The sequence below is a fragment of the Zophobas morio genome, unplaced genomic scaffold (genome assembly GCF_036711695.1).
Source record: "Zophobas morio isolate AGI-343-1 ecotype UQ-CSIRO unplaced genomic scaffold, CSIRO_AGI_Zmor_V1 ptg000008l, whole genome shotgun sequence".
Taxonomy (NCBI): domain Eukaryota; kingdom Metazoa; phylum Arthropoda; class Insecta; order Coleoptera; family Tenebrionidae; genus Zophobas; species Zophobas morio.
In genome coordinates, this window is record NW_026972113.1 from 8,698,537 (window position 1) to 8,710,945 (window position 12,409).

A 12,409-nucleotide genomic window follows, 5' to 3' on the forward strand; every position below is an offset into this window, starting at 1 on the left:
TTGGAAAATGGGGTCATTGGCAAATCCAAAAATTGCAAAATTGAAAAATTCTAAAATTGGAAAATCGGGGAATTGAAAAATCAAAGATTAAAAATTTAACAATTATAAAATCTAAAGAAAAATTGAAAAAAATGAAGGAAATGAAAAAACGAAAAATTGTGATATAAAATCGAGAAAATGAAAATTAAAAAATCGGGAAAATTGTTGAATTTTTCCACATTTAATTTTCAATTTTTCGTTTATTTCTTTCCAGTTTTTCGTTTATTTCTTTCCAGTTTTTCGATTCACTAATTTTTCTCCATTTTTAATTTCTCATTTTTTAGTTTTTCAGTGTTTCAAATTTTCGTTTCTTTTCTTCTTCAGTTTACAATTTTTCGATTTTCCACTTTTCGATTTTGCAATTTCTCCTTTTTTGTTTTTCGATTTTAGAATGTTTCCAATTTTTTTGGTTCTTCAATTTTTAATTTTTCGATTTTTCAACTTTTCGATAAAATAATGGAAAAATTGCAAACTTGTAAAATTGAAAAAATATAATGAAATCTTTGAAAAATCTAAAAATTGGAAATCAAGAACTTGAAAAATTGAAGAAACGAAAAACTGAAAAAGTGCAAAATCGAAAAAACGAAATATTGTAAAGTCGAAATAAAGAAAATTAAAGAAATCGGAAAATCGGATCATTGAGAAATTTGAAAAATTTTAAAATTGGAAAATCGAAGAATTGAAAAATCAAAAAATTAAAAATTGAACAAATATAAAATCGAAAAAAAAAATTGAAAAATAAAGGAAATGAAAAAACGAAAAATTGTGGCAGGAAATAGAATGAAAATAAAAAAATCGGATTTTTTTTTTATTTTCTCGATGTTTCATTTTTTAATTTTAACGATTCTATAAATTCCCGATTTTATAATTTTTAGGATTTCCAATTTTTCGATTGGATTCGTTTTTTTTCCAATTTTTCGATTCATTATTTTTTTCGATTTTGAGTTTTTAATGTTTCAATTTCTCTTTTCTTTGGTTCTTCCATTTACAATTTTTCGATTTTCCACTTTTCTATTTTGCAATTTCTAATTTTGTCATTTTTTCGATTCTTCAATTTTTCTAATTTTCCAAAAATTGCGTAAATTGAAAAATCTACTGAAAAATTGACAAACTTAAAAACCGAAAAAGTGCAAAATCGAAAATACGAAATATTTTGAATCGAAATAATATGGAAAATTAAAGAAATCAGAAAATGGGGTCATTGACAAATCCAAAAATTGCAAAATTGAAAAAATTGAAAAAATTAAAAATTTCAACAATTATAAAATCGAAAGAAACATTGAAAAAAATGAAGGAAATGAAAAAACGAAAAATTGTGACATCAAAAAATAATCTACATTAAAATTTGAAATCGCTTCAATAGTTTCTGTTTAATAAAAATTCGGACTGACGGCAGACAGACAGACAGATTTTTTCGTATCTTAGCTTACGCTCAAGAAGTAAAAAGCTTTACTATTAAAATGTACTGAGCATTATTCTACGATGACGTCATCAATTTTTTGGAAGGGACTAAAACAAATTTTATTGTTAATTGTTACCTCACCAAAGCATGCTTATCGTGTACAGCCATTTCAATTTCCAATTATCTGATGCATCCACTCTTTAACACCATAAACCGACATTCCCATCAACTAATGCCCTTTCAATTCATTCGAATAAAAATTGTATCGAACATTTCGCAACCCCAATACACCTCGGGGCTTTTACACAATTTTATAATCATCTGCCAATCCAAACACGAACCGATTTTAAACAATAGTTTTTCGTGTGGGTTATTAAATCCCACTCTACTAACATTACGCTGACTTATTCCAACATTTTATTAGTTTCAAACTCCGAAAAAGAACAACCTTTTCAAACGCAAACTTTTATGCATCAAATTATTAAACTTCAATATCCACTTCCTTTTGATCTCGCTTAACTCGGAAACCATCAAACCATATTATATTTCTGCAATAAAATTCATTCGAAATCAAACTGCTAAACTTTTAATGAAACACCGATTCGCCCCCCTCCCAGCGGAGAATAACTTTACATTGTGTAAACCCCAAGTCGGTTTTAATTATTGAAAATCATTTTACCGCTGCGCCACTCCTGACCTTTGTGGATTTTATCCGGAAAGGTCACAATAACACACACAAAATCACGACAGCTCTGCGTCGATAAAGACCCGTTTTCCGCACGGACGCCCAAGCTCCGCCCCCTATTCGCGTTTCTTTGGAAAGTACAGTGTGAGATGTCCCAGCAAGGCCTCAATTGCTGGTAGATGCAAGTTGCAAAGGCACATACATAAAACAAAACAACTTTCGGAATCTTTCTAGTTTTCCGGTAAAACCTTACTCACGCCATCTGGTGACACAATTAATCAGTATTCACGATTTTAAGTGCGTGGCCGTCTTTACCGAGAGTGATCTGGTAATTCGCTTTCACACTGCGGCAATCTACAAGATCGATCGAAGGGAAAATAACACAAATAAAACAACACCAAATTAAAATATATATAACAAAACAAGACGACGTTGCGGCTTCGTTAAAGAAAAGATTGATGGTTGGACGATTTTTTTCTAATGGGGTGTCGAGTCTCTGTTAACCACTAACGTAAACAAGGTGAGGTAGTTTAATTTGATTGGTCGGAATGACATGTGAGACAGACAAAATAAACACGTAGGGAGTATTTTTACCTCGAAATATTGAGCTGACAAGAGCACTAAATAAATACCTATAAAAATAAATCGAAAATAAAATATAAATCTTATCAAGTCGGATCCACCGAAAGAAAAAAAAAAAAAGAAAGAAATCGGTGTCGGGGCTAGATTGAGACTTACTTGTGTCAATGTTACGTTGTAAATGACTGGCGATGCGGTGACGGGCATCGTTGTATTCTAAATGCAAACCCAACCTCAACAGCCTCGTGTTCTTCTCTATTAATTGTGTTATTTCCATTTCTATCTTGTTACCCAAAACTTGTGATCTCTGAAAAAAATAATAAAAAGTCATACGCGTTGTCAAGGCTCCCGTTTAACACCTCTGCTATTTCGTTAATTCCGTAACGACAACTAATGACTCATTGTTTGATTTTTAGCTTGAAAATTCTTCTCAGACACGTTTTAACAACGTTATCTAAACCAAATTACATAGTGGAAAAATTTCGAGTTCCGTAAAAGCTCTCAATAATTTAGCCGCTTCCTACAGAAAACCAGATTTCTGAGAAATTCACGCCTACTAATTTAAATCCGAGCACTGGCGAGATTTAACGGAAACAATTTATTTCTTGAAAAAAACTCCCACCCACCTGATTCGACGCTCTGAACTCTTCCACCGACTTCGTCTTCAGCAGCGACTTAATTAACCGTACGATTCCAGTAGGCGAGATCAAGTTAGTTTCTACATTTACAACCCTTATAGTATTATTTTTTTCTAAAGCCTGCGCCAAATTCTCGACCCCTCGGTCCGTCAAGCCCACATTCGCTAACGACAACGTCTCCAGATGGGTGTTGTTGGCTAAAGCTTCAAACAGACTGTCGAATTTCTCATCTGATATGTTCTACAATTCAATCAATTAAAACTTAACAGAACGCAAAGTTTAATTTACTTTAATGTTATTCCAATTGAGATCGATGTATTTGGGATCGTCATCCTGGACTTTCTTTATCGATTCGTCCGGATCCGTCGAGTTTGGTGGTTCCATAGGGTATATTTTTTGTTTTGACGCTTTCGTGATGCCGTCCCAGCCCAGGCCGACGGGTTGGTTCTTGTTTAAGAGAGAGGCGTGGTATTGGTCCTGGTTCATCATGGAGTGGAAGCCCAAGATGGCTGCAGAGAGAAAAACCGGTAAAAGTGAGGTTAAGTTGTCAAGTACAGTCCAGTACGTAATGACCTTGAAAGTCGTCTTGGTTGCGACTAGACTATATAAACAAACATGTTTTAACTTTCTAGCGTTATTTTAAAATTGGAACATTAAAAAAATCAACCCGGCGGGAGAAATCATTGTAACTTAATAAAAATGCAAAAAGTGCAGACTCTCACTAGACAAGAACGTGTTTGACCCCAAATTGGTCTAGAACGATGAAAATCTAGCGCGAGACCCAGATTCCATGATCATTTATGCAACCAACAATACACGCGTGCACGACTGGTTGCCTACCTCTCATACTTCAAATCATACGTCATTCTTATTTAAAAGTGCACTTATTAATCAGTTAAAAACGAATTGATAAAAATGTAAATTACTAACCAGCTAAATCGATTATCTCCTCCTGTGTTGCCAAGGACAACGCCTGCTCATACTCATCCCCCAGATCCACAGCAATCTGTTCATCCGCTTGTTGTTCTTTGAGTGGGGGTGGCGGTGGTATCCACTACAACACACAAATTCAACCCCAATCCACAACCCCCCATTACATACTTTTTTTCCTCTAACGGTGCCAGCCACATAGGGTTTAAGTTCCGGCTTGTCAGGGGTCTCAATTGCTTGTTTGTTTATGTGGTCAATCAACTGCTTCCGATTTAGGGGGCCCGTGGGTTCTTTCTCGCAGTCGTAACTACACCTTTGTGACGGGGGCAAGAATGTGTCCTAAAATATGCGTTAATAGTCGCACGAAACAAGTATCAATTACTTACATCAGGGTCTACTTCTTTGGCTAAGATGTTGATTTCTTCAGCTGATAATTTATTTAACAGTTCGTCTACATCTATTTCGTCGTATTCACTGAGATCTCTGCCGTAGAGTTTGGCTGGTGTTGTCATTGTAGTGGTTTTCGTCGTTGAGGACGTCTGGAAAATGAGTGATTTAAGTCATGGGTGAAATGGGCGTAACGTGGGTGGTGTCAAACTGGAAGGTTAATACTTCGTTTGAGGTTACTAAGGTTTGTAATGGGAATTACCTGAGGGATATAAAAGAGTTGTTACTTTTCCACGCCCAGAACTCTCTTTGACCCGAATTTTGGTTAGTTGTATTGATTGACAGATTACTATCTGATAAATCCCAATCGATGCGTTAGTTGGAAAGAGAGAGGTAATGTTTGGGTTTCGTTTGACGTGAGTTGCATTGTCGCGAAGTCCCAATTGGTATAACGCGCGTTTGATATAATGGGAGAAAATTTGTTTGATAAAACAAATTGTTTAATCGTTTTAGTGAGTATTCCGTTTTTATAGTGTAGCGCAATGCTCTAATAAACATCGTTGCCAAGGTCAATAACCTAATTTCCATTCAAATCAATACGACAAATAATTAAGATGGGCGCCCACAACGCTAGATGGGGCCACTATTAAAATAATACATGGCCAACTTCAACCAAAAAATCGCAATTCCAAGTTTGTACATAGAGAAGTAAGTGTCGCTTAATCTTCTATTAATTTGAATTTTAGAATGTTTATGGTGGAAATGACTTTAGTAATAAATACATAATGACAGTTTTAAGCAAGATGGTTAGTGTTGAGACTGAGAATAATTCAAAATTTGTACAAGTGGATTAAATTAATTAAAAAGAAGTTGACGATCTTATTAGATATTCTAAATTAAATTTGAAGTTAATATTATTTATGCCTTATAATCAACTTATTAGAATATTCACTATTAAACTATTTGCTAAAGAAAAATGTATGAAGTAACTGTCGAAAGTTCCTATTGCAGCGAGAGGTATTAGACTGTTCCGCCTCCTCACTGCGGGTTTCCATAATCCCTAAACACTTAGACAGAATACTGTAGACTGGTTTGATTACAGAAAATTTTGAATTCCAAAAGAGAACTTTTTAGTGATAATTCTTTTGTTTTCTATGCTGTTTTTTTGTGTTCATGTTTTTCTTTATTGACTTAATCCCGACATGGAAAATTGAAGTTACAGGACGTATTTGAACAACAGGTTACTCAAAAACATGGATTTTGCAATTAAGCTCCGCCCTCTTGGCTCACGACGAATAAAAAAATCATCACAATTGAGATAGGGCGGGTGGGCGGGGCTTATATTTTGCTTTATTTTCTTAATACACATAATCTTTTCACAACAAGAAACTTAAAAACGTGGTTCAAATAGTACATTTTTGCAAGGAAATATGAATTTTGCAATTATGGGGCAAAATCGATATTTCTTTATACAATTTTTCCATTTTAAACATGTTTTAAGTTTCATGTTATGCAAAGAAATCTACACAACATATTAAAACAAAAGGCAAAATGTAAGCCCGCCCACCCGCCCTGTCTCAATTGTGATGATTTTTTTTATTCGTCGTGAGCCAAGAGGGCGGAGCTTAACTGCAAAATACTTATTTATTTACAAGAAATAAAAAACATGTTTTTAAGTATCATGCTATTCGAAGAATACTACGTATATTAAAACAGAAAGACAAAATATAAGCCCGCCCACCCGCCCTGTCTCAATTGTGATGATTTTCTTTATTCGCCGTGAATCAAGGGGGCGGAGCTTAACTGCAAAATACTCATTTCCTTACAAGAAATTAAAAACATGTTTTTCAGTAATAATTATAGCTTACGCTCGAGAAGTAAAAAAGACATCAAAACACCAAAAATAAAGAACAAACACTATAATTGGAAAAAAAAAATAAAGGGAGAAATGAGAGATAGAGTCACGGAGAGAGGGGCAGATAATAAAATTGAGAGAAAAGAACGGGAGAAAACGGGGGGTTAGCCAGGAATAAAAAGAGGGATTGTTAAAGAAAATGGAAAAAAGACAGAGTAAAAAGGACCAGAAAAGAAACAAAGAAAGCGAAAGAGAACGGAGGCGAAAGAGAGTGAAAAAGAAAAGTGTTGAAACACATAGATAAAAAATTCTGCAAAATCTAGAGAAACTAAAAGTGGATACCTTTTAAAAGCCCGAAAAGGGAAGCAAGAGAGAGGGACAAAAAAGGGCAAAATAGGTAGGATAATGGGAGCAGAGGAGAAGAAATAAAGGAAGAAGGGGAGCAAAGATTAAGTAGGAACAGAGTGCGAAATAGACAGATACGACAGATAAGCCAAAGGGAGATGAGAACATAAGGGTTGACAGTGAAATAGGGGAAAGAGAGGGGGCTTGAAAATAGGAAGAGGTCGAAAACAAGAAGAGAGAGAAAAAAAGAGATGGGGAAAACTAGAAAAGAGTTAAAAGTGGTTGGGGAAAGACGAAGGAAAAGAAATAAAAGAGGAGAAAGGAGACTGGAGAGAAAGAGGGATGAGGAGAACAGCAACACTGAGAAAGCCACATGGAAAGACAAGTAGAAGGAAACATGTTTTTAATTTCTCGTAGAGAACTAAGGATTTTGCAGTTAGGCTCCGCCCCCTTGGCTCACAACGAATAAAAAAATCATCACAATTAAGATAGAGTGGGTGGGCGGGGCTTATATTTTCCTTTTTTTTTTTCTTAATACACAACAATCTTTTCACAACAAGAAACTTAAAACGTAGTTAAAATTGTGCATTTTTGCAAGGAAATATGAATTGTGCAATTATGGGACAAAATCGATATTTCCTTATACAATTTTTCCATTTTAAACATGTTTTCAGTTTCATGTTATGAAAAAAAGTCTACACAACATATTAAAACAAAAAGACAAAATGTAAGCCCGCCCACCCGCCCTGTCTCAATTGTAATGATTTTTTTTATTCGCCGTGAACCAAGGGGGCGGAGCTTAACTGCAAAGTACTTATTGCTTTAACAAATTAAAAACATGTTTTTCAGTATCGTGTTATTCAAAGAATACTATGTACAGTTGCGGCCCCCCAAAAATGCACGATAATTTTCTCTATTGTATATATATCTTCGAATCATGGGCGTTCGATTAGCAAAATTTGTCAAATTTGATATTTTGTTTATTCAAAAATGCTGCGCCACTGATAATAGCCAGACTTACATTCATTTAAAAATTCAAAAAATTCCATGACAAACAAAAATAAAAATATTAACCCCGCCCACCCACCCCATCTCAATTGTGATGATTTTTTATTTTTAGAAAGCTAAAACACGTTCAAAATGATACATTTTTGTAAGGAAATATGGATTTGGCAATTAAGCTCCGCCCCTAGGTCTGCCAACGAATGAAAACTTCATTGCTATTTAGACCAGGGCAGGTATGGGTGGGGCTTAATTTTTGGCTTTATTTTTTTCTTAATATACAGCTGGTTTCACAAAAAACGGGAAAAGATTAGCAAATCAAGTTCTCATAAATCAATGAAAAGCAATGGAAATATGACGTTCATGTCACTGTCATTTTTCCCGTTTTTTTTTAGACCAGCTGTACATCTATTCTTTGAACAACACGACACTCAAAAACATGTTTTTAATTTCTCGTAGAGAACTAAGGATTTTGCAGTTAAGCTCCGCCCCCTTGGCTCACAACGAATAAAAAAAATCATCACAATTAAGATAGGGTGGGTGGGCGGGGCTTATATTTTCCTTTTTTTTTTCTTAATACACAACAATCTTTTCACAACAAGAAACTTAAAACGTAGTTAAAATAGTGCATTTTTGCAAGGAAATATGAATTGTGCAATTATGGGGCAAAATCGATATTTCCTTATACAAATTTTCCATTTTAAACATGTTTTCAGTTTCATGTTATGAAAAAAAGTCTACACAACATATTAAAACAAAAAGGCAAAATGTAAGCCCGCCCACCCGCCCTGTCTCAATTGTGATGATTTTTTTTATTCGCCGTGAACCAAGGGGGCGGAGCTTAACTGCAAAGTACTTATTGCTTTAACAAATTAAAAACATGTTTTTCAGTATCGTGTTGTTCAAAGAATGCTATGTACAGTTGCGGCCCCCCAAAAGTGCACGATAATTTTCTCTATTGTAAATATATCTTCAAATCATGGGCGTTCGAATAACAAAATTTGTCAAATTTGACTTTTTTTTTTTTCTTCAAAAATGCTGCGCCACTGATAATAGCCAGACTTACCATCGCTGGACAAAAAAAACTGGGACACAATAGGTAACTAGATAATTTTGAAAATTCGAAATTTAAAACGTGTAAGTTGGGCTTTTCCTGCCAAAAGTATTATTTATTAGGTTTGTGAAACATTTTCGCATATTTTATTTATTGTTTTCAAGAAATTAGTCGGAAAGATAAAGGCATAAACGAGAGCGTAAAATTAGGGACGTAACTTTATTCAAGAGAAAATAAAAAACTGGAATTATAACTAAAACATTATACTGAAGATGCCAATTCAACTGATCAGTATTTTGTCATTGCACCATTTGCATCGATCACATTCTGTAGTCGACGAGGCATGGAAGCAACTAACTGCCTCATATATCCTGGTGTTACAGTTTCCCATGCCTCGACAATTTTTTCTTGTAATTCTAGTGGATTTCTAGGTCGAAAATCATTTTGATAAATATATTTTTGCATTTCTCCCCAAACATTTTCAATTACGTTTAAATCTGGGCTCCTAGAGGGCCAAGGCAAAACATTGACTCCCTGGGCTTGCAAATACCGACTTACCAGTCGGGCATTATGAACTGGACAGTTATCCTGCAATGGGTTTTATAATTATTTAAAAAAAAATGAAAAGAATAATAGCACAAACTTGTTGAAATATAAAGTTTCGTTCTCCAAAAACTGGTATTACTGAGGGGAGCATAAGTTCTTCTAGAAGCCTTCTGTATACATTAGCGTTTAATCTTTCTTCTACTATTGCGCAAATTCCACGTCCTCTGCTGCTAACCCACCCCCAAACATTAACGGAAAAGCGACCGGATTGTTTATATTTATTGCAATAGCGTTCATCATATCTCGTTCCTGGGGGTCTATAGACACGACGACGTCCATTACTATATGATTTGAAAGTTTTTTCGTCGGAAAATATCACATTATTCCACATATCTGCAGGTTCATTGACAAATTCCTGAGCAAATAATACCCTAATTGCCTTGTTTTGCTCAGTTAAAAATATTTTATTGGCAGCAGCCCGATTTCTTAATTCAGTTTCGTGGACTCTCTTCCGGGCTGTTTTCAGTGACGCAGGGAAATTCGTTTGCTGCCTTGCGTTAACCACTGTTTCGAAAGGATATTCTCGAATGAAATTTGCCAATTGAATGTTTTCGTCTGCAGTCGTTTTTTTTGGACGACCCGACCCCGCTCGTCTGATAATTCTACCATATTCATTAATTTTTTTTTTCGCCAGTAGGACAGTATTCTTGCTGATATGCAGCTCAGTTGCTATTGTTCTAATTGAGACCCCATCCCTTAAACGTTGCGCAATAGTTTGCTTTTGAACTTCATTCAAACTTGGCATTTTTGAATTGGCACTTGACATTAATCAAGGTGACATTTTTTAAATTTCATTTTGAATTACATTTTAAAGAGATGTTTACAATGCAAAAATTTTCAGTGTCCCAGTTTTTTATTTCCACCGATGGTACATTAATTTAAAAATTCAAAAAATTCCCTGACAAACAAAAATCAAAATTTAACCCCGCCCACCCACCCCATCTCAATTGTGATGATTTTTTATTTTTAGAAAGCTAAAACGCGTTCAAAATGGTACATTTTTGTAAATAAATATGGATTTAGAGCAGCTTTCAACACAAAAGGGTACAGGTGGTGGGAGTGCGCAGAACATTGTTTTGGTTTGGCCTTACAAATATCGTGCAAGCAGTGGCAGCGGCGATGAATATTTCGATTTTGAAATATTAAAATATTATTGCGGTTAATAAAAATATCACTTTTCTATTTTATTAGCGTTGACATTATAGAAAAAGAATTTAAACAATTATTAGTGCTGTATTTGATGTATGAGTTGAATAAAAAAGTAAGTAAAAGAAGTAAAAAGGTAATTTTTAGTGAGCAATAATTACTGTTAAATTACGGTACAGTCGATACTTCAATGTTAAAGACAGAAAAGGTTACGCCTTATTATAATCCGACTTTACGGTATCGATAAATTGTGCCAGAAAATTAAAAACCATATAATTATAGTCATAGGTTGCTTATTCTCAGAGTTTTAAGCCCGCTTTTATCTAAAGATTTAACTGTTGCTTTAAGACTAGTCGACTATAAAATAGTATATGATACTGGTTTATAATGAGGGATTCGTGAAATTTTTTACTCATGCTATAATCCCTCACATTATAAACTCGTTTAATAATTAAAAATACCAAATTTTGTGTGATAGATTATCATAATTTATTGTTACGTAAGTCTATTTTTTTACCAAACAAATAAATTTATTTTTATTAAATGGTTGTCTGTATTCTTTTGTGGAAATTGCTCTATTTTTAATTGTTTTTGAAAGAAATGTAACTCAGCCGAAACTCCCTTCTCAATACATCGATGTTGCGCCACTGCTAGCCCGACTACAAGTCGCGCATCTTAAGCCCCGCCCCTGTACCTTTTTGTGTTGAAAGCTGCTCTAGCAATTAAGCTCGGCCCTTTGGCTTTATTTTTTCTTAATATACAGCTGGTATCACAAAAAACGGGTAAAGATGAGCAAATCAAGTTCTCATAGATCAATGAAAAGCAATGGAAATATGACGTTCATGTCACTGTCATTTGTCCCGTTTTTTTTTAGACCAACTGTACATCTATTCTTTGAACAACTTGACACTCAAAAACATGTTTTTAATTTCTCGTAAAGAACTAAGGATTTTGCAGTTAAGCTCCGCCCCCTTGGCTCACAACGAATAAAAAAAATCATCACAATTGAGATAGGGTGGGTGGGCGGGGCTACATTTTGCCTTTATTTCGTAACATGTGTAGACTTATTTCGACAACAACAAACTTAAAACATTTCCAAAATAGTAAATTTTATAGTAATCAACTTAAACCCTCCACTTTTCCTCTACAACCGCTTTAAATACGCCAGAAGTTGAACATCAAAGTTACTATCAAGGGCAACTTGACAATGGAGTTTATAAATGACAATTGTCAGCACGATTTTCAAGGGATTCTATGATATTTGACACACAAAAAAAGGAAAAATAGAAGATAATTGCTGTACAAATTTTTGAGGTTAGCAGAATCATTTTCGACGGAACTAGATTGAGTTGGCCATGAATAATAGACTTAAAAAAAATGCCATAGAAAAATTTAATAACACTGAGTAAGTTATAATTATTTTATTTAAATTAAATTGAATTGAATTAATACGGGTACTCTATTCAAAAATGAGTATCAGCTCAAGGATTTTTGCGTCAAGCTTTAGTCGCTTTCTCCCCAAAGCTATTCGTAATAAAAATTTCTTGGCAGACCCTCCTACAGACGATTAGTAAGTGGTGTCTTTTCAAAACAAAGACCACCGGGAAACGATTTTGTTCTTAGTTGTCTCATGTCTTTCCAGTTCACCTCTTCAACTTGAGAACCTGCCAACAATGGGTGCCATTTTGTTCTACTAGAACATAATAGTTGTGAAATTTGACACAAATATTTTTTAACCAAT

General features: G+C 34.4%; 1 protein-coding gene across 8 annotated transcripts in view; it reads right to left on the reverse strand.

Annotated features, from left to right (window-relative positions):
* The window catches only part of LOC135125222 (tropomodulin), a 79,531-nt gene that overhangs the window by 20,255 nt on the left and 46,867 nt on the right, over window positions 1–12,409 (reverse strand). For 3 of the 8 annotated variants that reach the window (XM_064050642.1, XM_064050646.1, XM_064050645.1), the window contains exons 2-8: window positions 4,660–4,812; window positions 4,445–4,612; window positions 4,274–4,397; window positions 3,632–3,852; window positions 3,332–3,583; window positions 2,865–3,012; window positions 2,384–2,480 (exon numbers count right to left, since the gene is read on the reverse strand). In XM_064050642.1, coding sequence (XP_063906712.1) covers window positions 2,401–2,480; window positions 2,865–3,012; window positions 3,332–3,583; window positions 3,632–3,852; window positions 4,274–4,397; window positions 4,445–4,612; window positions 4,660–4,812 — 1,146 coding nt within the window. In that variant the 3' untranslated portion in view covers window positions 2,384–2,400. Of the gene's footprint in view, window positions 1–2,383; window positions 2,481–2,720; window positions 2,759–2,864; window positions 3,013–3,331; window positions 3,584–3,631; window positions 3,853–4,273; window positions 4,398–4,444; window positions 4,613–4,659; window positions 4,813–4,922; window positions 5,065–12,409 lie in introns of those variants that run through there. The other 5 variants (XR_010279862.1, XM_064050643.1, XM_064050644.1 and 2 more) reach the window with 3 other exon arrangements.